Genomic DNA, 27543 nt, shown 5'->3' with positions numbered 1-27543 from the left:
TATTCCAAAGGAATATTTTATTACCTTTTCGAAATAATCCATTAAACCGATGCGATTTGGGGAGCGTGTACTAATACTTTCAGTTCCATTCACTTGCGCGTTGTCTCAAGGACACGCCCACAATAGGAGGATATCATGAATATTCGCGTAAGCGCCACCCAGTGGAACAGAATATTTCAGGAACCGAATATATTGTAACACCGGCCATGTGTAAAATAATTTATGCAAAATTCATATCAACGTTCTTCTTAATCAAAATATGAAAGTTTCATACTGAAATCATCTTCTGTGTTTTATACACGCACAGCGTTGACACAATGTCTCTTTCTCAAATATGTCTTGTTCTTATAATATCTAAATGTGTCTTAATCCTAAAAGCTTAATTACACTTTTTGTATTCATCTTTCAGGATTAGTTATGAGCTCTTTGCAGTCTGGTAGAGCGCCCTGACTCAAACTAAAGAGCTGTTGAGGCCACCAAAATACTCATTACAAAACTTTATGAAGAGAATTTCCTATTATTATTATTATTATTATTATGTGTGGATCAAGTACCTTAAATAGTCCAGCCACATAGTTCTTATCTTTCTTTTCTGAAGTGATCCAACAGGTTCCTTGAATTGGAATCATCTGAGTGCATAAAACTTTGGGTAACTGGAAAGTACCCTTGTCAGAATGACCTTGAGCCTTTAGAATTGAAGACAATCCCAAAAGATACTAAATTTACCAACAGAGTCACATTTAAAAAAAAAAATGTTTTAAGCATGAAACAGCATGACATTATTGTTTTCCCCCCTGTTTATTAAAAATACACACAAAGATGAATAACAGAGATTCTTTAACACATTGTTCTTTTTGTCATAGTTGTTCTTACATTTTTTTTATTATTATTATTATTATTTTTTTTTCATTATTGATCTGATTTGTCCAAACTTGGCGTCTTGTCAGATGAGCTGTCCTTGGACACATGACAGAATTCTGCAATGAGAGAAGAAAGAAAAAAGCCAAGAAAAAGTTAAAGAATAGTCATAATGCATTGTATATGTAAATAATTGCATGGCAATTCATTATGACTTCTTTTTTGATCTGGAGGTTAATTAGACCTGGATGTGTTTGTGACACATTTTGTGAGATATACCTGTAACATCAAAAAAATACCTGAAGCTGCAAGAGCAACTACACCTCAATGCAAATCAATGAAACCAAACTCTATGGCTAATAGCTGTGGCTTTCAATAAAAACTGCAAGTGCTTGAAACCCAAACTGACCTGTTGTACCATCATAGGAGTGCTGGGCTTCTCTTTTGAATTCAAGACACTCCGCTTGCTTCCAGTACATGTCCATGTCAGACTCTGTTCGGTTGCTCTCTCTCTCTGCAAGGAGGGAAACATCACACCCAATTTGTCATTAAATACACATGGTAATACTTTTCTGTAAGGTTAATTTGTTAACGTTAGTTATTAACGAACATGAACTAACCATGAGCAACATTTGTTACTGTATGTGTTAATCTTTGTTAATGTTAGTTAATAAAAATCCAGTTGTTTATAGTTTGTTTGTTACTTCACAGTGCATTAACTAATGTTAACAAATACAACTCTTGATTTTAATAATGTATTAGTAAATGCTGAAATTAACAAAGATTAATAAGTGATGTAGAAGTGCAGTTCATTCATTTGTTCATGTTAACTAATGTTATTAACTAATTAACCTCATTGTAAAGTGTTGCTTCACCCGAATATTATTACTCACCCTCATGTCGTTCTTTGTTTATCTTTGGAACACAAATTAAGATATTTTTTGATGAAATCCGATGGCTCACTGACCGCAATGTCATTGAACTTCTCAAGATCCATAAAGGTACTCAAAATGTTCATGTGAGTTCAGTGGTTCAATCTTAATATTATAAATCGACGAGAAGTTTTTGTGCACCAAAAAACAAAATGACTTTTTAACAATATCTAGTGATGGCGATTTCAAAACACAGCTTCGAATCTTTTGTTTCGAATCAGTGATTCAGAGCGCCAAAGTCACGTGATTTCAGCAGTTTTGGCTTTTTGATTGACTTGACGCAGCTCTGCACGACCGATCAGCGACTGACTTGAAGCAGTGCATGCCCATAAGAAATTCCCAAAGTTTCTTGCGTTCCCCCAAGAAACTTTGTGTTCCCTCGCAAAGATATGATCGTTCCCTTGCTGTGAGCTCGGACAAACACTTCCTCTTTAAAGGAACGCTCCACTTTTTTTGAAAATAGGTTAATTTTCCATCTCCCCTAGAGTTAAACAGTTGAGTTTTACCGTTTTCGAATCCATTCAGCCGATCTCTGGTTCTGGCGGTACCACTTTTAGCATAGCTTAGCATAGTTCATTGAATCTGATTAGACCGTTAGCATCGTGCTTAAAAATGACCAAAGAGTTTTGATATTTTTCCTATTTAAAACTTGACTCTTCTGTAGTTAAATCGTGTACTAAGACCAACGGAAAATAAAAAGTTGTGATTTTCTAGGCTGATATGGCTAGGAACTATACTCTCATTCAGGCGTAATAATCAAGGAACTTTGCTGCCGTTCCATGGCTGCAGCAGTGCAATGATATTACGCAGCGCCCGTGAGCCCCTGCTTGCACAGGGAACGTGCCTTGCAACCATGGAGACGCTTGTGAGAGACGCTGCGTAATATCATTGCACTGAACCGGAGATCGGCTGAATGGATTCGAAAACGGTAAAACTCAACTGTTTAACTCTAGGGGAGTTGGAAAATGAGCCTATTTTCAAAAAAAGTGGAGTGTTCCTTTAATGTCCTTCTGGCTGGCAGTAGTGGTTCAGTTATTTCCATATGTTAATAATGCACACAAATAATGCACGGCTCATAGGGTTTGAACATGTTGGACTCAAACAGTCAGTGCTTAAGTCAAGGAGTTCAGTAGTTGGCAATATATTCACAGATTCGAACTTCCCGGATCAATAACTCGTGAACTAAACGTTGTTAAAACAAATGCAGCTATTATCAATCATAGTAACCTAGACAACGAGCTACAACAACCCAATTTTCCACAAATATGCTTTATAAGTCTTTATGAGCAGGCGGCGGAGATACACATCTGAAGGGACTCATTTTATATTATGGAAAATACTCAATAACTTCACTGTAACACACTCTACTGTCACCAAATTCAGTTCATACATCACTGCTCTCCTACTGGTAATAGGTACAACACTTAGTTTGGCAAGTAGCACATAAAGGCCTTGAATTTGGCACAAAATGGGGCATCTTGCTTTATTAATATTTATTATAATTTTTTTTTTTTTTTTTTTAAGCTGCAGTCCGCAACTTTTTTTGTGTTAAAAATGTACAAAAATTATATGATGAGAATATACAACATGAATCCATTTTCCAAACCATGTTTTTGTCTTATCCTGAATCATTATGGTACACTTATAATAAGTGTTTATATTCAGACTATTTCAGGACAGACTGGTAGGACTCGCCGCAGAGTATCAAAGTAACTGCGTGACTCGCCATAGACATACACCGAGAAAAGTTGCTCCGGCTAGAATGTTCCTCCGCAAGACGCGTGCAGTTCTGTTTATTAACCGCTAGAGGGCCAAAAATCGTGGACAGCAGCTTTAAATAACTAAACTTAAACAACATATGAGCAGATCCCTCGAGTGCAGCTGATGACGCTTTGAATGACGCTAAAGGGAGCGAGGATATCATTTAAATTCCTCCGTCCTTCCCTCACATCCTGAAGGGGTGGAGCTAGTACGCGAGGGCAGGAAGCGAGGATGCACAAATAAGAATTGAGAAGCACCCCATGTCTCCGTTCTCAGCTCGTCCCCATCTGTATGCAGCTACTCTCGTCAATCGGTTGCATCCAGCCGCAACCAATGTCAAACACACCTTTTTTTGACATGCGTTTCGAAAGAAAAGATTCAAAGCAGTGTTTTGAAATCAGCCATCGCTAGATATCGTTGAAAAGTCGTTATTTTGTTTTTTTGCCACACAAAAAAATTCTCTTCACTTTATAATGAACCACTGAACTCACATTAACTGTTTTAAATATGTTTTGAGTACCTTTATGGATTTTGAGAGGTTTGTGATATTACTGGCAATAGAGGCCTCACTGAGCCATCGGATTTCATCAAAAATATCTTAATTTGTGTTCCGAAGACGAACAAAGGTCTTACGGGTGTAGAACGACATGAGGGTAATAAATTACATTATTTTCATTTTTGGGTGAACTATGCCTTTAATCACCTTAGGTACTTTGTGAATGTCCATAGTTTTTGTGACTTACTGAAAAAGTACAGTGACTTTATGGTCTCATTTTTGAATTGGCTGACAAAGCTTAAGGTGATACACTCCGGACAGGATGGCAAGAACTTCCCCTCTGTTATTATGTCAGTCTCTGTGGATCAAACAACAGTGTAACACTCATTAGTGCTCAGAACCCACGAGTTTGGTAACACTTTTTTTTTTGACGGTCCCTTTTGAACATTCTGTTGACTGTGAGTATCTTTGCAACTACATGTCAACTATCTCTCAGTAGAGTATTAGTAGACTGTCTGCTTAAAGGGATAGTTCACCCAAAAATAAAAATTCTGTCATAATTTACTCCTTCTCAAGGTGTTCCAAACCCATATAAATTTCTTTGTTCTGCTGTACAAAAAGGAAGATTTTTGGAAGAATGTTTGTAACCAAGCAGATCTCACCCCCCATTGACTACAATAGTATTTTTTTCCTAGAGATCTGAGATCCGAGATCTGTTTTGGTTTTTCCAAATATCTTTTGTGTTCATCAGAACAAAGAAATTCATACAGGTTTGGAACTACTTAAGGGGGAGTAAATGGAGTCAGAATTTTCATTTTTGGATGAACTAACCCTTTAATATCCGCTAACTCTTCATTCTGATGGTCCTTCAAAAGACACTCTTCTAATGGTAAACAACTTTGCAACTACATGTCAACTTATTCTAACCCTGCCAGTCTACTAATACTCTACTAACAGAGTTAGTAGACATGTAGGTGCAATGTTACTTATAGTCAACAGAATGTGTTAAAAGGACCTTCAAAATAAAGCGAAACCATGAGTTTTAACTGAAATTAATAAAGTTTTGGTAACTTACCATTGACATGAAAGGTACCCTCTTTAAAAACTGTGTTGAAGCTGCTAAATTCACACTTTCCGTTCCTGAGTGGAAGAGAGGAAGAGTGATCTGATTCAAAATGCTGGTCATGATGAAATGAATTCAGTTTAGCAAAACATGTTAAAACAGGACAATCTTACAGCATGTTCCCTTGACTGAGGGTTAAAGAGTTTGCAAGAGTGCTCGGGCCAAACTCCACCCATGAGCTGTTCACAGTCTTCAAGATATCTGTAAATAATTGGTGATCAGCTACGCCTTCAAGGAAGATCCATTTTCCCATGACCTTTTTGGAAGAAGTTGTGAAATTTAAGTGCCTTATATAAGCTCCTGTACTGTTCATTTGCTACGAAAGAATACTTGCCTTAAATATATATTAATAATGCACTTACACTTAGGATGAATTCATCCGTCAGGGTTAGAGGCGTTATGAGCTCCTTGCAGCCTGGCAGAGTGGCCTGATTTAAAGTAAACAGGCCCAGAAGAGCAGTCAAGACCACCAAAGAAGACATTGTAGAACCTCAGAAATATGGTTCAGAAAATGATACTGCATCACCTGGGGAACAAGTACTTTATATAGAACTGCTTATCACATATTATCATCTGTTTTTTCTGAAGTGATGCAACAGTTGTTTGCGATGCTAGTGCCAGTAAACTGAAATGATTTAAGTGGGTAAAATTTTGGACTTTAGGGTTCAGGAAATTCCTGATGTAACAGAACATGCCATTAATTGTTGAATAAAATAATGCTCTAATTTTTTTTTTTTTTTTGCCATAGTCTTTGGGTATATGTTTAAGGAAAAAAAAGAAACTGAGAAAAGTAATATTTATAAATGTATATTATTAATAATAGTAGAATCCATAAAATATATTAAAACAAATTTACATTTTTTTTTTAAAGATTTTATTATAATGAGTTTGTTCTGTAAATTACACTTTACTGATCTGTCATTATTTGACCATCCTTCACACAGTAGTACATTATTTTAAAAAGTACATTGGTATTTACCTGTAGTATGATGAGCACAGTCATTTGTCTTTCCACTTTATGATTAATCTAAATTATCACACCATTTTAAGGAGAACATATGAATAAATCAGATTTTGGAACCCAGTAGATTGTTTAAAGTCGTTCTATGACATTTGCTCTCTGCATCTTCAAGATCAAAATATGTATATAATATATTTTTAAAGTCTAGCACAATATTATTTGCCTCCTTTTATAAGCTTTGGTGAGCAGACAGACTCTCTGAACTGTAAATCATTAACATCGGTTATTTTGTTGGTGTTTGTTTTATGTCACATGAGGTTTGATCTGAACAAGAATGTGCTGCAGTATAACCAAACTAACTTGTTAATTCTAAGGAGTTTTAGCAAATAAAACTGGAATCAATACAGAAATAAAGCTAGCATTTAGGTTTGGAGTTATTGTACATATAACAACAGAATTTTCTCTGAATTTGATGGTTGCTAGAACTCATCTTTCCAACTATTTTAATGTGCGTCTTCATCGATTAAAAATCAAGTATGACACACTGCCTGGCCAAAAAAAAAAATTGCTGTTTGGATTTTAATAGGCAAATACTTTAGATGGATCATTATTACAGTGATTATTATGTTTCTAGCATGTTATATGTTTGGCAACAGTTTTTTAACCCTAAAAGATGGAGTGTGTAGCTGGGAACCATTTCTTAAACAACCATGTATTAAGATGTCAAGATTCATCAGGCTCAAACTGTGAAAGAATTGTTAGTTGGAAGGGAGCATGAAGAATTATTTTCACATATGAATTGGCACTGACCTTAACCTCAGTGTAAGTTTTTTGGATGTTCTGGAGGAGAGTTTACAGAGTGCTCACCTCTTGCATTGTCAATACAAGATTGACCAAAAAATTATGCACCTTTCGATGGAAATAAATGTTTTTTTTCTTTTGTCCGGGCAGTATATAAGTCATTTTTGGGTATGATTTGTGAACTTGGATGTGGAAAAAATTAAAGTGACAGTTAACAAATCACATTGATCAGAAATAAAATGGACAGTAGTAAAATATGTTCATTTTGAGTCACTGCACTGTTTAGACATGGACATTCCCAGTGATGAGGTTTATCTCTTCTTTTGTCTTTGTGCCTGATCTGGTCGATTATTCTTTGCCCTTTCTGCTCATGAAGCTCCTGTTGACCGTAGTGGGAGATCAAAGAGATATCACCGGGGCTGTAAGAGGACGGCCGAGGACAGTCCAACCAATCGGTGGCCAGAAGCCGGGGGTATCCTTCTTCAGGGGTTGAGCCTGGGTGAGTAAATTTCCAATAGGAATTGCCTTTGAAAACATAGGTTGAACCTGATTGACGTTGAGGATAAAAAAAATCATTAGTGCTGTCAAACACTGTTACACATACATCCACATTCAATGCAGTGTTGTATATACAGCGCCTTGTAAAAATATTTGTACCCCTTAAGCCCAGAACACACCGAGCCGATGGTCGGCTGTCAGGCAGTTTTTGTTTGTCGGCCGACTAAACCCGGGATACACTGCACGATTTTTGGCTTTCGCTGCTTCCTTTTTTTTCAGCACACAAACATGGTCTTTTCGTTTACCAATAGCGCATGTTGATGGCATTTTATTCTTCTATAGAAACTTGCATCGAAGCCTATGAGTCATTAGGTGTCATCATTGTACAGTCTACATGCATGTCGTACCCAATTTTAATAGATCCATGTCGCACAGTGTGATAAAGTAACAATCTTATAGGATGGATAAAATCGTGCAGTGTATCCCGGGCTTAAGTTTTTTCAGTGTGTTCTACACTGTCGACTGAAGTTGGTCCTCCTTGTTTTTTTTTCGGCCGACTCGACGTTGAATCGGCGTCGGAGCTCGTCGGTCAGTCGGGCCATCTGATCATTCTGATTGGCTGTTTAGCTGCTGCCAGCTGCTGGTAGAGAAAGGCATTTCTTCTTAAGCAGGTGCAGAATGGACATGCTACTTGGCCGTTGGGTGTCGAGCGTCGGTTTGGTGCATCAGGGCATCTTTGGATCCAGATGCTGCCGACGTGAGCCAAACCCACAGTCTGCTTTCGTCGCCACTAGTCGTTGCCGTCTGCTTGGTGTGTTCCGGGCTTTACATTTTTTCAAATTTTTATGTTGCTGCCTTATGTTAAAATACTTTAAAGTACTTCTTTTTTCACTTCAATCTACTCTCCATAGCTATATGACAAAGCAAAAAAAAAAAAAAAAAGATTTGTGAAAACTTACTTACTCTTAACTCAGTACTCTGAGACTCAAGGACGTTCACAGAGTTGTCCAAAGGCCACTCTTGCATAGTTGTGTGCTTAGGGTCATTGTCCTTTTGGTAGGTGAACCTTCTGTCCATTCCAAGGTTCTGAATGCTTTAGACTAGGTTTTCATTAAAGGTGATAGAGAGGATTTTTTCATCGACTGAGAATCCAAAGACTGTTACTGAGTTTTTGAAATGAGTGCAATTTCCAAAGGAACGCCTCCCAAAACTCGTGCACGAGTATTGCAAAACAAGTGTTTACCACCGGCATTCACTGTGTCGTGTTTTTGGGATTCATTATGTTGTACTCACCGCAGTTAACTCATAATCTGCAGTTGTTACTCCTGTCTCCTGACAAAAACATTGCATGCGGCGCCTGTGGAGTGTGGAAAGTTACTGGAGCGCGCAGCCGCGCACGTCTCTCACAAGGAACGTCATGGCAGTGATAGACAAGCCAGAGGGCCAATCGTTTACGCGCTGATCGTGTAAACGATTGGCTGATGTTTTTAAGGCCCTACCTCGTGCACAGATGATTTATATTAATATTATTACTTTCAGTGCACCTAATAAATAGTCTTTTATCAGTTAGTAAAGACAGTTTCAAGTAATATTGCAAAAATGTATAAAACAAAACATCCTCTTTAGCACCTTTAAGGCTATCTCTACTGTATATTTTGCTGTATTGAGCTTTTCTTTTACCCTGACGAGTCCCCCAGTCACTTCATGTGACTTCAATGAGGAGAGGCTTGAGTCTCGCCACTCAGCCATAAAGCACAGATCAGTGGAGTGTTGCAGTGATGTTTGTCCTTCTGTTAAGTTTCTCCCATCTCCATATGTGACCATGGAGCTCAACCAGAGTGACCATCAGCTTCTTGGTCACCACTCTAACCAAGGCCCTTCTCCATCAATTGCTCAGTTTGGCCAGGAGGTCAGCTCTAGGAAGACTCCTAGTTGTTAAAAACTTCCATTAAGGATTATGGAGGCTAAAAGTTTTTTTGTATCCAAATTTTTGTAGCCTTTCCCAGATCTGTGTCTTGATACAATCCTGTCTCTGAGCTCTACAATCATGTTCCTTTGACCTCCTGGCTTTAGTTTTTGATATGCGTTTTCAGCTGTTAGACCTTTTATTGATCTTAAATCATACCAATTCAATAGAATTTGCCACAGTTTAACTCCACTCGAAGTAACATCTACAAGTGTAATGCTCCTCAGCTAAATTTCAAGTGTCCCAGAAAAGGGTAAGAATACTTATGCAATGTAATTATTTATTTAAGTTTTTTATTTTTAATTAATTTGCAAAGTTGTCATAAATCTGTTTTTTTTGCTTTGACATTATGGTGTATGGAGTGTAGATTGATGTGACAATTTATTTGTTGAACATAAGGCAGCAACATAACAAAATGTGAACAAATGAATGGGTACGAATACTTGCGCAAAGCACTGTGTATATTCTAAAAGCTACACACCCTTAAAGTCTCTAGCCCTTTCTCTTTCGTCATCATTCTCAGTGATGATTCCATTCACTCCTCCTTCAATAAGCTCTCTCCAGACATCGCTTTCCTCTGGGCTTTCTCCTTTCTCTCCGTCCTTTTTCACAGACCCCCACACCACACCTTGCGTAGGGTCCCAGTGCAATCCTTGCCACCGTCCCTCTGAGTCTTCTGGAGCCAGAGAAGACAGAGGCTGAGGGAAACCCTCTTGGAGTGACAGATCCTTGAACAGCCAAACCTGGGAACCTAAACATGTGTATTTAGTAATTTACTAAACTGGTGTTAGTAAATTGGTGTAACTTAAAGGTGCTACAGAGGATGTTTTCGACGACTGAGAAACCAAAGACTGTTAGTGAGTTTTTGAAATGAGTGTAAGAACACCCCCCCCCCCCCCCCCCTTCCGTCAAAGCTCATTTTGAGGGAACGCCTCCCAAAAATCGTGCACGAGTATTGGAACACGAGTGTTTGTTTACCACCGGCATTCGCTGTGTCGTGTTAGTGGATTTATTATGTCGGACTCACTGCAGGTAACTCATAATCTGCAGTTGTTACTCCTGACAAAAACACTGCATGCAGTGCCTGTGGAAAGTTACTGGAGCGCGCACGTCTCACAATGGCAGTGATTGACAAGCCAGAGGGCCAATCGTTTACGCGATGATCGCATAAACGATTGGCTGATGTTTTTAAGGCCCTACCTCATGCATAAATGATGTATATTAATATTATTGCTTTCAGTGCACCTAATAAATGGTCTTTTATCAGTTAGTAAAGACAGTTTTAAGTAATATTGCAAAAATGTATAAAACAAAACATCCTCTGTAGCACCTTTAACACACATAAAAGTAGCAGGGGTGTAGGAACGATCTGAAAAGTGTTTTCATTTTTTTTATGTGGCTATATAAGGTATATTTTTACAGAGTGTCAATTTACAAATAGATACTCGTGCAAATAGCCCATTTTGTTGGCAAAAGCTATTTGCACTAGCTCCGCCCACCACTGTCTGTTTAAGCCAGGCCAAATTACAAAAGAAATCCATCTTGTAACAGAAACAATGGCATGGAAAGTAAGGATAGAGGATTTCGTTTTTGACACAACCAAATCCACCTTTTTCCTATGCCATTCTTCTTCCTTTTCCCATCACATATCGGTTCGGAGAGGCATTTATTTGAAAAAGAAAAAAAAATATTTGAAAAATGGAAATAGGTGTAGAGGTTTGCTTTAGAGATAGGGAAAAGTAAGGTCTCAATAAAGCAGCATCCATTTATGATTATAATATCACATTTGCACTTCATATTAATGAACTCCCAAAAAATGGGGTGTACAGACTGAAATTGGCACAAAAATGTGGGTTTGTGACATGATTGTGTTGGGAAACTGACCACTGATAAAGATGATGGCATGATCTGTGTGTCTCTCCAGAACGGCTCGCAGTGGAGGCAGTGAAGACGGAAGAGCCGACCAAAGTCTCTGTACAGGAACAGCTCTGACTGACACGAGACCACCTCTGCTCACTCTCCACATGTTCTGCCCTGCAAAACGTGTGAAGAAGGGTAAGAGAGATTTTAAAAAAGGGAGAAATAAGAATAAATTATTTGTACTGTATATGGAGATGATGGATGGATAAAGACCTTGGTAGAACAAGAAGATGAAAGATGAAAACACTGGAAGTGGAGGAAGTTTTTTTTTTTTTTTAACTCCATAAATTATCCCTAAATTATGTAAACACTTCAAATATCTACCTTTGAAGAAGAAAATCTCTCCTCGAATCTTGGCAACTGCATCAAAACTGGTATTACAGCGATCCACAGAACTTGATTGAGACAAAGTGAGACATTTCAAAATGTTTTTCAGTCTGTAAATTTTGGGCAATCTTAGTTGACAGATTTCACAGAAAATCGTATAGTGTATGATGGCCAAAGACTAATTTTTAGCTTCAAACTACGATTTCAGAACGCATATTGGGTCTCATTCATGAAACAAGAGCAGAACGAATTTTTGTGTAAATCGTGTGTAAAGTGGTTCTGGCGTAAATTTTCGGATTCATTAAAATGTTCGTATTTTCCAAATGTTAGTTGGTACGAAAGAAATCTACACCTGCTCCCAGTCACGCGTAAATAGTGCGTTTAACATCTGAACGTTTTGCTCACTAATAAGGCTGCATTTTAATTCACCTTAATAAGGTACATATTTACACAGCATTTTAAAAAAATATTATATATAGTAATTACATACGTTTTTTCTTTTTACTTTTATTGTGAAAGCCAGTAATAGCGTCTGCAAACGGAGCACTTTAATCAAATAATTAAGTGATTTCAATAGGGCTGGGCAAACTAATGGCCCCTTAATAGTTCTGGAAATTGTTTCCTATAAAATGGCCAAAATCCTTCATTTGGTGTCATAATATGATGCCCATATATAGTTGTCAGTCGGATTTAATGGGCGGGATTTATGGTAATTGAGAATGAGCGTGCACGCGCCTCCCCATTTACGACTTATTGGAATTCATTAACACACACACACATTTCACTATCATTTCTGACGTTTACGAAGTATTTGTGAATCAGGAGAAGAGTTTTCGGGAAGGTCTCTTTAAGCGCAAATCACTCACATATTTACTCATATATTTACGAATGTTTCATGAATGAGACCCATTGATCTTATTCGTTATGCATCTCCTTTGCTGTTTTCAAACTACTTATAAGTCTGGTATCTGGTAATCTAAATTAAATTATTTAAAATGTACTCGAATAATCTTTGTTTTATTTACAACTTTGATGTTGAATTCAAAAAGCTTAATCAATCATCTCTTACTTGTCCAAATGACTGTGTGCATGTCTGTACATGTGTGTGAGTCTGTGTATTCCTCCATGTCGATGACGCAGTTGAGCTTCTGTCACAACAAGAGGTCTGTCAGTTGGAATATGGTTACCCCTCTTACCTGAATTCATAAACAGACACAAACACACATGCAGAATAGATCATTTGAGTTTCACGTGCATTATATTTCACATGAATCCCATGAGCTATAATTGCAGAAAAGAGATTCCAAATGAGGAGTTTAATGACAGTTACCATAAAGGGCTGTGATGTGTTGAAGGTCGTGATGTCCCAGGCTGAAGTGTAGTGGGTCTCCCAGGGGCCCCTGGTAGTATGGACGCATTACAGATTGCCGTGCTGATGAATGCGTCAGTCCGAGGGCATGGCCAAGTTCATGCACCAGCACCGTGAACAGATCTGTGCCCTCAGTTGCTGTGTGTAAACATTAAGAGCTAAAAATGCTTTTTTACATTTTAAATTTTCTTGAATGAAAAATGAAAAAGGTCTACAAAGTTACAAAGCATAATGTCCATTTTCCAAAGGAAGAGTTATTCTCTATATCAAGAAGCACTGTTTCTGAACTCCCAGAAATGCCTTCACTGTAGTCTTGAGTTTTAGCACTTTACAATATTCCTCATTTAAAAAATTCCCACCCAAGGTGTACGCAAAAAACAAAAAAAGGAGTACGGCCTGGTTGATTTGCATCAGTAGTGTGTTGAAACTTGCGGTTATGGTGAGGGGCGTGACATTTCCGAAACATGCCCAAAGCGGTTGACCAATCACAACACACTTATCCAACCAACCAATCAGAGCACACTGTGCTTTTTGGAAGGAGGGGCTTCATAGAGACCAGAACTAAACAGGGGAGTGTTTCCCAAAAGCATCGTTAGTCAACTATGGTCGTAAGTCCCATTGAACTCTATTGGTAACGACGCAACTTGCGATCATAGTTCGCTTTGAGAAATGCACCCCAGAGCATTACTGACAGACTGGGAAGAGAGGTGTTGCAACAATGTAAAATATGTGAAAAAATCATTATTCAAGCTTGAAAACCTATTCTGGTAGACCTCAAAGACAAAATCAAGACTTTGTAAAAGTGCATAATATGGCCCCTTTAAGTTATTATTAATACTGGATATAAATCAGCTGATATTGGATACTGTGCTAATTTCGTCTGATTTTTAGATTAAGGGTGCATTCACGGCATGTTGTAATTACTGTACTTATGAGATTACAGCTTGTAAAAAGCATTCATGTCCTCGTAGAATTTTGTAATTACAACTTGTAAACTGAGAGTTTTCGGAGAGCTCTGACTTGTACCACATGACCGCTGTACCACCTGACCGCTGCAGATTCATATGGGCATTGATAGAGTTGCCATAGAAATGCATAATTCCAAGTTTGAGGATGTAAACAGCTCCGTGTAGAACGTCACATACTGTGATTGCATAATTACGACATGGGGTAAACGCACCTTAAGTAAAGGGTTAGTTCACCCAAAAATGAAAATTCTGTCATTTATTACTCACCCTCATGCCGTTCCACACCCGTAAGACCTTCGTTAATCTTCAGAACACAAATTAAGATATTTTAGTTGAAATCCGATAGCTCTGTGAGACCTCCATAGGGAGCAATGACACTTCCTCTCTCAAGATCCATAAAGGTACTAAAAACATATTTAAATCGGTTCATGTGAGTACAGTAGTTCAATATTAATATTATAAAGCGATGAGAATATTGTTGGTGCGCCAAAAAAACAAAATAACGACTTATTTAGTGATGGCCGATTTCAAAACACTGCTTCATGAAGCATCAGAGCAAAAATTGTGTCGAATCAAGATTCAGATCGCGTGTCAAACTGCCAACGGCTGAAATCACGTGACTCCGAACAGCAGATTCGACACACTGATTCATTTATGCTCCGATGCTTCCTGAAGGTGTATTTTGAAATCGGCCATCACTAAATAAGTCGTTATTTTGTTTTTTTTGGCGCTCAAAATATTCTCGTTGCTTTATAATATTAAAGGTGATAGAGAGGATTTTTTCGTCGACTGAGAATCCAAAGACTGTTATTGAGTTTTTGAAATGAGCGCATGCGTAAGAACAACCCCCCTCCTTCGAAGGAACGCCTCCCAAAACTCGTAAAAACTCGTATTGGAACACGAGTGTTTACCACCGGCATTCGCTGTGTCGTGTTAGTGGATTCATTATGTCGGACTCACCGCAGGTAACTCATAATCTGCAGTTGTTACTCCTGTCTCCTGACAAAAACACTGCATGCGGCGCCTGTGGAGTGTGGAAAGTTACTGGAGTGCGCAGCTGCGCTCGTCTCTCACAAGGAACGTCACGGCAGCGATTGACAAGCCTGATGTTTTATGGTGTATATTAATATTATTCCTTTCAGTGCACCTAATAAATAGTCTTTTATCAGTTAGTAAAGACAGTTTCAAATAATATTGCAAAAATGTATAAAACAAAACATCCTCTTTAGCACCTTTAATATTGAAGCACTGTACTCACATGAACCGATTTAAATATGTTTTTAGTGCCTTTATGGATCTTGAGAGAGGTGTCCATTGCTCCCTATGGAGGCCTCATGGAGCTATCGGATTTCAACTAAAATATCTTAAGTTGTGTTCTGAAGATTACCGAAGGTCTCACGGGTGTGGAACGGCATGAGGGTGAGTAATAAATGAAAGAATTTTAATTTTTGGGTGAACTAAGCCGTTAAGCCCAAAGTATACTTTTTATGCATATGTCAGGGTTAGCGCATCACCGGATTTTTGTAACCGTGCGTACTTTGTACGAGCAGGGAGCACATGCGCCTTTAAATTTTTTTTTGCAATAACTAGTTTATCCACAAGGTGGCAACCATGCCCTGGGGGCATCGAATCACAAGATAGTCAAAGAAAAACTACAAAACAGAACAGACTGGAGCACATGCAAGCTACAGCAACAATGGAGGCCTATTAGAGAGATTGTGCAAATAGGTTAGAAAGTACCCTCATTTGTACAACTCTAGCATGAAAGAATACAAATATATTTACATGGGTTCCCTTTCGATACTTCACTCGTAATGCGTATGGGGAAAGGTCTCCTTTTTCCCCGTTACTGAAGCCTTTTTCAATAACGCAGTGTAACTGCATCGTCATTGGTTCACTCATAGACAAGTTGTTGAACCAATGACGGCGCGGCATAGCTGCGCGACCTATGGCGACAGAGCGCGTGAATATTCCCGCCGAAATGGGCGGGGTTTAGGGCTATATAAGCGGGCGTTTCGCCATAGGATTTCAGTTCTCTCTCCTTCAGCGACGACTTCACATCGCTCCTCGCTGATCTCCGGCTGAAGCCTTCGCCGCCTGGAAGAAGCTCGCCTGGAAGGAAGCTCTCGCCGCCGTCGAAGAGGCTCCCGCAGCGGACTGCTGAGCTCGCCGAGGAAGAAGCGCTGGCGTCTCGACCCGCCGCTTCCCGCTTCCGGCCGCCTGCCAGCCCGTCTCCTGCCGCCATCCGGCGCGCCTAAAAGAGCGATTTTCCTGCGGTTTATTGCCGCTCTAAAAGAGCTTTCCAACAGTGCTTTTTACTGCTCTAGCGGCCCTCGCCGCTCTAAAAGAGCCCCTCAAACGCCGATTTCACGGCGGCGGCGTTGTTACAAATGCCGCGCCACTCGTGTGGCACATGCAGAGCCCCTCTGCATGACGACGACGGTCACGGTGAGTGCGCCGGCTGCCTGGGCAGACCCCATGCAGAGGCCGCGCTCACCGGGACCTCGTGTTCTCACTGTGAGAACATGAGTCTTGCCTCTCTGCGCTCGCGGATCGCCTTCTTCAGTGAAGGCGATCTCGCCGCTCGCGCCCTCCTGTCATCTTCCTCCCGCGAGCCGGCTAGGAAGAGACGGCGGGGCAGAGCGGCCCAGCACACGGAGTTGGATGACGTCACGCCGGCTTCCGCGCGTGCCTCACCCTCTCCCTCGAGAGAGCAGTCCCCCGTCCTGTTCTTCCGCCCTGAGCTGCGTCCCTCGGCAGATGCGAGCGACCTCATCTCTTTTGGCAGTTCTGAGGACGAGCCGCTTGATGACGCCATGTCTCCCGCGGCCTCTGAATCCGAAGGTTGGGCCGGTGATTCTGACCCCGCCCGCCCTCCCTCGCTGGAGCCCATTGACTGCAAGCCGGGTATGGATGCCGAGCTCTTCCGCATCCTTTCGAAAGCAGTAGAGGTTTTGGACCTCGAATGGGCTCCGCCAGAGGAGCCATCACAGAGCAGGCTCGATGAGTGGTTCCTGCCGGGTTCCCGCCAGGCCCCTCGTCAACGCGCCGCGCCGTTTTTCCCAGAGGCTCACAACGAGCTGACGAACTCGTGGCGCGCCCCGTATTCTGCGCGCCTATGTACTACGAATTATTCAGCTCTCTGTGGATGGCTCTGAAGAGAAGGGTTACGAGCATCTACCGCCCCTGGACGAAGCGGTGGCGGCTCACCTCTGTGCCCCCACGGCTGTGGGTTGGAACACTAAGAGGGCCCTTCCATCCAAGCCCTGCGGGACCACATCTGCCCTGGCTGGCAGAGCATATACGTCCGCGGGCCAGGCTGCCTCAGCGCCGCACGCCATGGCTATTCTCCAGGTGTTTCAAGAGAAGCTCCTCCGTTCTCTGGATGAGTCCGGCGTCGATGCACCTGCCTTCCGTGACCTCCGCAGCGCCACTGACTTAGCCCTGCGTGCCACAAAAGCCACAGCTCAGGCTATTGGACGATTCATGGCCAGCCTGGTCGTGCTTGAGCGCCATTTGTGGCTCAACCTGACCGAGATTAAGGAGATGGACAAGACGGCCTTTTTGGATGCCCCGGTCTCTCCTTCTGGTCTCTTCGGGCCAGCAGTAGAGGGCTTTACAGAGCGTTTTACTGCAGCACAAGAGTCGTCTCAGGCTATGCGACACTTCCTGCCTAAACGCCCTAGCTCCATGTCTGCTTCCAGCCGCCCCAAGTCTGCGCTGGCTCAGCAGAACAAACCTGCCCCCTCTACCTCTCAGGCAGCACCACTCAAGGAACAGCGCCATTGTAAGCGCTCCTCCTTCCCGAGGCAATGTCAGGGACCCCGGCCTAAGATTACGCTGGACCCGATGCCTCCTAAGCCCTCCTGATATTTCAGGAAGGAAGAGGATGGGGCAAAGTCTCGCCACAGCCGGACCACCCCAAAAGCTCTTTCGTTCCACCCCCCCTCCGCCTCGTTCAGCTCCGGGCGTACGAGATATGTTCAGTGTTGTGCTAACTGGGCCCAGTGCTGCGTCCATGCAAAACGCTATTCTTATGGCGAACACTATGAATATTCTACCTTCTCTAAGAAAGAGTGAAGTTCCTCTTCCACTCTCTCCGGTGCACGGGCCCCCGATTGGCGGCCCGTCACCCGATACCATTCAGCCCCTTGTCACGCGGGCCGAGGCCTGGCGGGCCATCCCCGGAGTGTCAAGCTGGGTTCTGGGAACCATAAGTCGAGGCTACTCGCTTCAGTTCGCCCGAAGGCCCCCGCGCTTCAGCGGGGTGCTTCAGACTTCAGTCAACACGGACGACGTTCATGTCCTCCGAGCCATGTCAAGTCCTGTCTCTTCTGAGGAAAGGAGCTATAGAAATAGTCTCCCCCTCAGAGAGCAATTCGGGGTTCTACAGCCGTTATTTTCTAGTTCCCAAAAAAGATGGCAGTCTCAGACCCATCTTAGATCTCAGGCTCTTGAACCTCTCCCTCATGAGACGGAAGTTCAAGATGCTAACGCTGAAGCAGATCCTCGCGCAGGTTTGCCCCGGGGAATGGTTCTGCTCGCTGGACCTGAAAGATGCATACTTTCACATCCAGATAGCCCCCCATCACAGGCGATTCTTGAGATTCGCGTTCGAGGGTGTGGCTTACCAATATACAGTCCTTCCATTCAGACTGTCCCTAGCTCCTCGCACTTTTACCAAGTGCATGAACGCGACGCTTTCCCCACTGAGAGAGATGGGAATCCGGGTTCTCAATTACCTCGACGACTGGCTCATCCTAGCCCAGTCACGAGCCGAGCTGGAGCATCACAGATCCGTGTTACTCAGCCACTTGGAGTGCCTGGGTCTCAGGGTCAACTTTGCCAAGAGCTCACTGCTCCCCAGCCAGCGTATAACGTTCCTGGGTGCAGTTTTCAACTCAGTCCGTATGACGGCTGTAGTATCTCCAGAGCGCGCTCTGGCCATTCAGCAGCTCGCGGCATCGGTCAGGAACAGAGCCTATTTCCCTCTGAAGTTTTTCCAGAGGATGCTAGGGCTGATGGCTTCCGCCTCCCCGGTTCTGCAGCTCGGCCTTCTTCGGATGCGGCCTCTGCAGTACTGGTTGAAGTTCCGGGTCCCTCCTCACGCCTGGCGGCACGGCCGCCTGCGTCTCAGGGTCAATCAGGCCTGTTTGGCAGCTCTGAAACCCTGGATGAACCCTGTATGGTTCAGCCAAGGAGTACCCCTACAGGCGATGTCCAGAAGGACGGTGCTCTCAACGGATGCGTCCAACACAGGTTGGGGCGCTCTTTGCGAGGGCAGACCGGCCTTCGGCTCGTGGTCTCATGAGGAGTGCCATCTGCACATCAACTGCCTCGAGATGTTGGCAGTGATTCGAGCCCTTCATGCGTTCCAGGCATACCTGACAGGGCGCCACGTCTTAGTCAAGTCGGACAGCATGACAGTGGTGTCATACATAAATCACCAGGGCGGTCTTTCGTCCAGCCGCTTATGCGCTCTGGCGAAGCGTCTTCTGGAATGGGCATCACCGAGGTTTCAGTAGCTCAGGGCGACTCACATACCCTGGAAAACAAACTTGGGAGCAGACATGCTATCTCGGAGCAATGTCCCCTCAGACGAGTGGATGCTCCACCCCCAGACGGTTCTCATGATCTGGGAGTTCTTCGGGAAGGCAGAGGTAGACCTCTTCGCTTCAGAAGGCAACTCTCACTGCCCAATTTATTTCTCAAAGGAGGAAGATGCGCTGGCCCATGTCTGGCCCAGCACCCTCCTTTACGCTTTTCCCCCAATCGCTCTGATCCCACAGGTCATCAGACGAATCAGGGAAGACAAGCACAGAGTCCTCCTGGTGGCCCCGCTCTGGAGGAGCCAAGTTTGGTCCTCAGAGCTGTTCAGGCTTTCCACAAAAGCTCCGTGGCCGATCCCCCTGAGACGGGACCTCCTCTCTCAGGCGAACAGGACGATTTGGCATCCCCAGCCAGAACTCTGGGCTCTGCACCTCTGGTCCCTCGACGGGAGCCTGCCAACCTCCCCGGGGACGTGCTGAATACCATTTCTCAGGCGAGAGCTCCGTCCACAAGACGCCTCTACGCCCAGAAATGGTCGGTCTTTGTTGACTGGTGTTCTACACGCAACATAGACCCAGTGGAGTGTGACGTATCCCCGATACTGTCTTTTCTCCAGGAGCGTTTGAATCTGGGTCGCACCCCTTCAATGCTCAAAGTTTACGTAGCAGCCATTGCAGCTTTTCACGCTCCTATCGCTGGCCAGTCAGTGGGACGAAACAACCTCGTGGTGCGTTTCTTGAGAGGTTCTAGGCGATTAAATCCTCCCCGTTCTCTCACTGTTCCCACCTGGGACCTCTCTTTGGTCCTCAGACTTCTTAAAGGGCCTCCCTTTGAGCCACTGCGTTCAGCTGACCTCAGGCCCCTGACGCTCAAAACCGCTCTGCTACTTGCATTAGCATCAGTTAAGCGAGTTGGTGACTTGCAGGCCCTCTCCGTGAGCCCTGCATGCCTTGAGTTCGGGCCCAACGACTCCAAAGTCGTTTTACTGGCCCAGACCAACACACTGGCCTACCATGGTGTCTCAAAAAGGCAGGTGCAAGTGGCTGTAAGTTTATTGTTAGGATGAAGTGCACCAAATGTGATGTGTACATGTGTCTCACCTCTGAAAAAAAAAAATGCTCTTTGAAGTTTCATACAGAAAAAAAAGGTGACGTTTCAAGGATTATGGGGGGTTCATGTTCATAACCTTCCTCTCATAAGATTGCGTAATGTTGAATTTTCATGAACTACAATATTTTTGGTTTTATGTCATTGTTTTATGAAACATGATGAACAGTATTAGATTTGTTTTTAACTGTCTACATTTGCAATTTAAATAATATTCACAAAAAACGTAATGAAATTCAAAGAATATAAAGCATTATTCAGCAAAAGAATAAATTCCATAAATAAAAGCACAAGATGTTGGAAAATATGTATAAGGTGTTGTTTATAATTACTGTTAAAGCTTATAATAGCACCAATTGATTCAATACAAACAACATTTCTGAGGAAAAATATTAACTATATACACTTACACTTATTTTAAGTTATTTCCACTATCGCACGTTGTTGCCATATGGCAACATATCATAAAGTACCTTAAAATAATATTTTTTTCCAATTTTTTTTTTTTTTACAGCACTTCAAGTTAAGCCATTCTAAGAAAATAAAAAGCGTCAAATATTTTTTTATATAAATTTATCATAATGCGTGCGGTAGAGGGATAAAAACTAAGTATACCCAGGGTTTTAGTTGGGGAGGCTAATCTTTAAAAACACTAATTATTTAATAGCTGTTAAATTTGATAAACTAAAATTTGTCTTTCATATTATAATTTTGTGAAGCTTAAATTCGCTTGTAGCAAAACAATTGATTTCATTTTTGGCCATAACATGAAAGTTATTGGCCAATATTTTATTATCAGTGGATAATGTACTGATCTACCCTGTTGGTTTTTACATTATTTCTTATCTATGATCATGTTTTGCAGTATTACCTGGTTGTCTGAAGGCCCATTCTTCCTCTGCATCCAGGTGAACTCCACCTGCCCTGTCTGGGTCTGATGGAAAGAAGGCATGGCCAACAGATCCACCTGCTCCATCAAAGGGATATCCATCTCCATGAGGACCATGCAAGAAATCTATTTGGAGATCTGCCCCTTCTGGTCCTCGCACCTATTTGAAATAGTTTAACATGTAGTCAAAAACATGAACACACATTAAGGTCAATGTGACTGAAAGTTTTAAAAAGTAGCCATAACCTCATGGAACTCAAGCAGTGTTGGATCGGCCCACACTCGGAGTGCATAGTACACAAGGGAGCGAATCATTTCACGGGACAGTTTAGAAGATAATGGGTAAGAGCGCAGCCTGAGAAAAATGAAGAATAAGAGAGTTGGACTAATAACAAAAAATGTTTACTCTTTCGTATGTGTTTTTAATCTTTTTCTAAGATTTTTACACTATAAAGTAACTATTAAGTAAGTTAAGGCAGACAGGAAAGAAAAAGCAGGAAGAAAAACACAACTGGTAAAATAATTAGTCTAACCTCCAGTTGATATTTCTTCTTGTCCAGGTAGAAACTGCTCTTTTCATCCTTATATTTTCCGTATCACCGTGTAATGCTGATAGCTGGATGGTTTGATCATCCTCATCCGGAAGTGAACAACGGGGTGTCTGCATCAATTGAACAGTCTCTTCATCTGTGACAGGAAGGTGAGGAAAATAAGGAAGGCATTAAATAAGACTGAGATTTAAAAAGAGTGGGGGAACAATTGTTGTTCATACCTAAGACTCCTGTGTCGTCCAAACCAGCAAACCTCTGCATTTTCTTCACTGCTTGAGTGACAGCTGTCCAGGCCTGTAACTGACCTGTAGAGGGATCAGGGGGTGGGAGGTATCCATACTTGGTGAGCCAATCCTGCCAAACAGAACGACATTTTTTTAAAATGTCCTTAAATGAATCCTGAAAAAAATACATGACAGTTTCCATAAAAATATTAAGCGGCCAAACTGTTCGACATTGATAACAATAAATGTTTCTTGAGCAGCAAATCAGCATATTAGAATGATTTCTGAAGGATCATGTGACACTGAAGACTGGAGTAATGATGCTGAAAATTCAGCTTTGCATCACAAGAATAAATTGTATTTTAAAATATATTCTAATAGAAAACTGTTATTTTAAATTGTAATAATATTTCACAATATTGCTGTTTTTATTGCATTTTTGATCAAATAAATGCAGCCTTGGTGAGCATAAGAGACTTCAAAAACATAAAAAAAAATCTAAATGACCCCGGTCATGGAATGTTATAATTGCAAATTATGCATTGTTAATGATTTATGGGAATTGTAGAAAATTATGTAACGCAGTTGTAATGAATTCAAAAAAAGAATCATTCTTGAAATTTGTATAAAAGAATATTTAAAAAAAAAAAAGCATGCATATAAAAGAATATTAATTACTTTTTCATATATTAATACATTGAGTTTATTTTCTATTTGAATAATTAAAAAAGCAATATAAAATTCAAGTTTACTTTTATAACATAATTAAAATTAAAACAGGATATTTGATGACAAATTAATATTGAGGAGTTTGTGATGTCACCTTAAAAGCAAAAATCGTTTAATTCATTTAAATCGTTACAGTTTGCTTATAAATATTATGCAAATAAACTCAATGAATCATGCACAAAAAGTCTAAAAAGGTACATAAAGGATACGAAAACGAAGGGAATGGGTAAGGAAATAGGGTCATGTTGACTTTTAATGGAACACTTCAACAAAGAAAAATCTTTTCCAACTGAATTGTTTAATAAGTTCAAGAGACATTCTCACCACAAGTTTAATGCTCTCATCTTCTGTGGGTATGACAGTGGGTAAAGTGGTAGATGTAACTGTTCTTGCCAAACTGGTTGGCAGTGCATCTTTATCAGCCGTTCCATGAACTTCCACTATACGTCCACACATGTAAAAAACAACTGCTGTCCAAAACATCGCCATAATACCAATGTTACCCAATGTCACTCCTCCTCTTCACGCCGTCATCTTTGCCGAAACCGAGATGGTGGCCTCTCTTGTGTTGAGGACTTAAAGAATTGATGCCAGCACTGTAAATTCAGTTTGGAGATAATTTAGTAATGATTATACAATATTGTGTTCTAAACAATGACAACAACTTGCTAAAAGAATATACATTAAATCAGTGGTGCATTCTCATTACAAGGGATTTCTTAACTTAGGACCTCTTTCAGTCCCAAAATAATTTATACTGTACTACACTGCTGACTGCTTTGGTTGTAAAACTGCATGATTGAATTGCAGATGGCAAGTCAAAGAGAAAAGGATGAAAAGGCTGCAGAGGTTGTGTTTCATTTTAAAGGAAAAGAAGACAAGCATAGCGGATGTGGGGCTTTAATTTAATAAGCAGGTGTCATTTCATTAAAGAAATGAGACGATGTGGGAGATGGTGGGTTGTAAGAGTAGGAGGGATGGGGGAATGGGGGACTGGGGCATGGAAAAGAAGAGTTATGGAATAATTGAATTAAAGGAAAACACTGCAATCTCAGGGGACAAGGACAGAGGACAGTGTATAAAAGGGAGGGAGATTGACGGGAAAAATGGGCAGAGACACAAGTACGCATGTAAATGTGTATGAAATCATGAGTGTCTGAGTGATGAGACATTGACCCAGTCACAGAAAGACAGTATGGGAGAACCCACATAAATGTAACGCTCAATAAATACAATAACGTAATGCACAATGCACCCGCACGTGTCATTTACAATCTGCAATTCAATTTCTTAACCTTGTCACGAAATAATGAAAATAATGATGTGTGTGTATGTAGAGGACAGTGTAAATTATATACGCACGCACACACAATAAAAAAAAAAAAAAAAAAAAAAAAAATATAAAAATATAAATATATATATATATAAATATATATATATATATATATATATATATATATATATATATAATATACACTCTAAAAATGCTGGGTTAAAAAAACCCAAGTTGGGTTGAAAATGGACAAACCCAGCAATTGGGTTGTTTTAACCCAGTGGTTGGGTTAAATGTTTGCCCAACGTGCTGGGTAGTTTTATTTAACTCAACTATTGTTTAAAAATTACTGTATTGCTTAATTAAAATTAACCCAAAGTATGTTGGAAATGAACATTTATTAATGTTCAATTAATAATTATTAAACAATAAACTTTTAAATTGCTTATTAATAAATTTATATTAATAAACTATTAAACTATTAAATTTATATTAATACAATATTAAAGCTTATTAATAAACATTCACCTTTTGTCTATTATTGTTGTCTCTAATTGCATCTGGTTTTTAATTTCCCAACTATTTTGGGTTCATTTTAAGCTAGCCATATAGCAATTTTTAAATAATAGTTGGTTTAAATAAAACTACCCAGCAGGTTGGGCAAACATTTAACCCAACCGCTGGGTTAAAACAACCCAATCGCTGGGTTTGTCCATTTTCAACCCAACTTGGGTTGTTTTTAACCCAGCATTTTTTAGAGTATATATATACATATATATATATAATATATATATATATATATATATATATATATATAATATTTATATATATTAGGGGTGTAACAATATATGGTGTCACAATATATCGCAATACAAAAATGCAACAATACTGTATCATAGATAGTGATAATATGTATTGTGTTTTCATGGTCCACCCAAAATGAAAATTACTGTGTGAGAAAAAATACTAGAAGTTTAGTGTCAGTACTACATTTAACTACTATATATAATGTTGAATATAATGTATAATAATGCAATGGGGGATTATTTGTGGGTCCTGATAATGCCAAATGTCTTATGTTACTAGTAAAAAGCGGCCTGCATTATTTTAAATATCTAGTCAATGACAGAGCAAACATATTTGTATTTTTCTGTATTTTCCGCTTCAGAATCATGAATATTTTTATTCTGGTATCAACATTGTCCTGTGTTTTGGGTTAGCCATGTTATTCATTTCCACCCCCAATGTAAAACCAAATTCAGCATTTTAATTAACTGTTAATTTTTGTTAACCTTTTACCATATTGTTGAAGTATTGCAATAATACTGTATCGTGAGTTCGGTATCGTTACATCGTGACGTAACAAATCGAGACATGAGGGTATCGTTACATCCCTTTTATATATATATATATATATATATATATATATATATATATATATATATATATATATATATATATATATATATATATAATATACAGTCAAACCAAAATTTATTCAGAGTTAAACTGTGTCGGAAAAAATTATATCAGATAACTCTTAAGCAAAACATGGTCAGGTCAAAGTGTCTGAATAATTTTTGGTTCCAAGTTTTTTATCAATTTTACTGGTAGTCCACTGCATGAAGAATGTTTGGGTATAATATGTCACAGTTTATTTTGCTATCCTCACTTACATAAATGAACTATAATAGTATCCTGCACCCACTAGTAAAAATATACCAAAAATATCAAAAACTTCTGGATAATTTTTGGTTTGACTGTATATTTCATTTCATTTAACATGTATTTACAATCACTTGTCTTGCTCTGTGTTCTCATAAAACCTGAAGTCATGTAATGAAGCCTGTGGAGGATATCTATTTAAATATGTTTTAAACGCTATGTAGAAATAAATTATATATCTGCATTCTGCACATTATGCTTTATCATTTAGTATTACAATTATCACGATGTCATTACAATAATACAGACTAAATGATAGGAAAGAAACCTCAAACTTTGTGTACTTCGAGTTTAACTGTTTCTGACTTAAAATGAATAGACACAAGTAATGACGGCTAACATGTCAAAGATGTTTGAGGGTAAATTTCCAAGCTTTATAGGCTAAAATTATGAAGTCCTGCCAATTTGTATATTACAACTGTTTCCTGGGTGCGTAAATTCAAAGCTTTAGGCTAAATTTTTTCTGAAAACATGAAAGAAAAATGAAGAAGTATTACACTTATACATGCTCTAACACAATCTGTTCTGAAATCTGTTGACATGGGAATCAAGGAGTGGTAATACATTCTAAGAGATTTTAGCACAAGTAATCCTTGATGGGTTGCATTTCTTAAGAGCTTGAATTCACTTAAAGCCATAATAATCTGCAATAAAAGCAATTTATAAGACATAACAAAGAATCCTGAATCATTGTAATGTAATTTAAAAGACTCAAAATATTCAGACGACAACAAAGAAAAGTTACAATTACAGTGTTATGCAAAGATTATGAACTCATTCAAAATTGGGACATGCTTACCTTCCAAACAACTTCTGTCTCTTTCTTCCTTTGCACTTGTGTGCTCTGTCGTGCTTGTCCTCCTTCTCTGTTCCTGAACAGATGTGTTCCTCTCATCTCCTCACCCCCCCAACCCCTCTCTCTCTCTCCTTCTGCCTCTGCACTCACACAATGGACTCCTAATACCCCCCTCAATAACGTACCAACCCTCCCTTGCTAAGTGCATTGGGCATTTGCTCACACTCTCTCTCTCTCTCTCTCTCTGTGTGTTTGGAAGATACCAGTGTGAAAAAGCCTCTTTATATCCAGTGAGGAGATTTAGAGACATGCTTAGCTCCACACGTCTGTCCACTTTCTGCCAAATTTCCTATACTTTATATTCAAAGCTCAAATGTCTCATAGATTTCATCACATGCAATTAATTAATGGATAAAACATGAATGTGATTCTTGACACAGTATAAGAACATTTACATAGTTATGGATCCTTTGCAGTGAGATGTAAGTCAACTGCCGGATTAGGGTTTCACTTTATCTTTGGGCTTGTGTAGTTGTGGATATGTTTGGATTAAATCCTCTTAACGAAAGGATAAAAAAAAAATTAAAAACGAAGATTTGAACCGATCTAGCTAAATGCATTGTTGCTGTTTGGTCTCTTACAACATACCACCCTTTTTTTTTTTTTTTTGTGACAAAGCATTTAAAATATTGTTGGTGCATATAAAATAAATTAAATAC

At 40.1% G+C, this 27543-nt stretch overlaps 2 protein-coding genes across 2 annotated transcripts; both read right to left on the bottom strand.

Annotated features, from left to right (window-relative positions):
- Positions 1 to 779: 779 nt before the first annotated feature.
- On the bottom strand, positions 780 to 5690 carry LOC137022432 (saxitoxin and tetrodotoxin-binding protein 1). The gene is made up of 6 exons (XM_067388893.1): positions 5533 to 5690; positions 5284 to 5426; positions 5123 to 5187; positions 4295 to 4405; positions 1268 to 1372; positions 780 to 977 (listed from the first exon to the last, which is right to left on the bottom strand). The coding sequence occupies exons 1-6, from the start codon at positions 5650 to 5652 to the stop codon at positions 910 to 912; spliced, it is 612 nt and encodes a 203-aa protein (XP_067244994.1). The 5' UTR covers positions 5653 to 5690; the 3' UTR covers positions 780 to 909.
- Positions 5691 to 6153: 463 nt separating this feature from the next.
- Positions 6154 to 26878, bottom strand: mmp17b (matrix metallopeptidase 17b). Its single transcript, XM_067388894.1, has 12 exons — positions 26828 to 26878; positions 23355 to 23626; positions 22299 to 22431; positions 22060 to 22213; positions 21773 to 21881; positions 21509 to 21686; positions 12974 to 13150; positions 12713 to 12839; positions 11641 to 11711; positions 11281 to 11430; positions 9878 to 10147; positions 6154 to 7478 (listed from the first exon to the last, which is right to left on the bottom strand). The coding sequence occupies exons 2-12, from the start codon at positions 23517 to 23519 to the stop codon at positions 7144 to 7146; spliced, it is 1869 nt and encodes a 622-aa protein (XP_067244995.1). The 5' UTR covers positions 23520 to 23626; positions 26828 to 26878; the 3' UTR covers positions 6154 to 7143.
- Positions 26879 to 27543: the final 665 nt, after the last annotated feature.

Source organism: Chanodichthys erythropterus, chromosome 1 (genome assembly GCF_024489055.1).
Source record: "Chanodichthys erythropterus isolate Z2021 chromosome 1, ASM2448905v1, whole genome shotgun sequence".
In the NCBI taxonomy this organism is placed as follows: Eukaryota; Metazoa; Chordata; class Actinopteri; order Cypriniformes; family Xenocyprididae; genus Chanodichthys; species Chanodichthys erythropterus.
The sequence above is the reverse complement of the archived record's forward strand: the minus strand, read 5'-3'. Positions and strand labels throughout refer to the sequence as shown.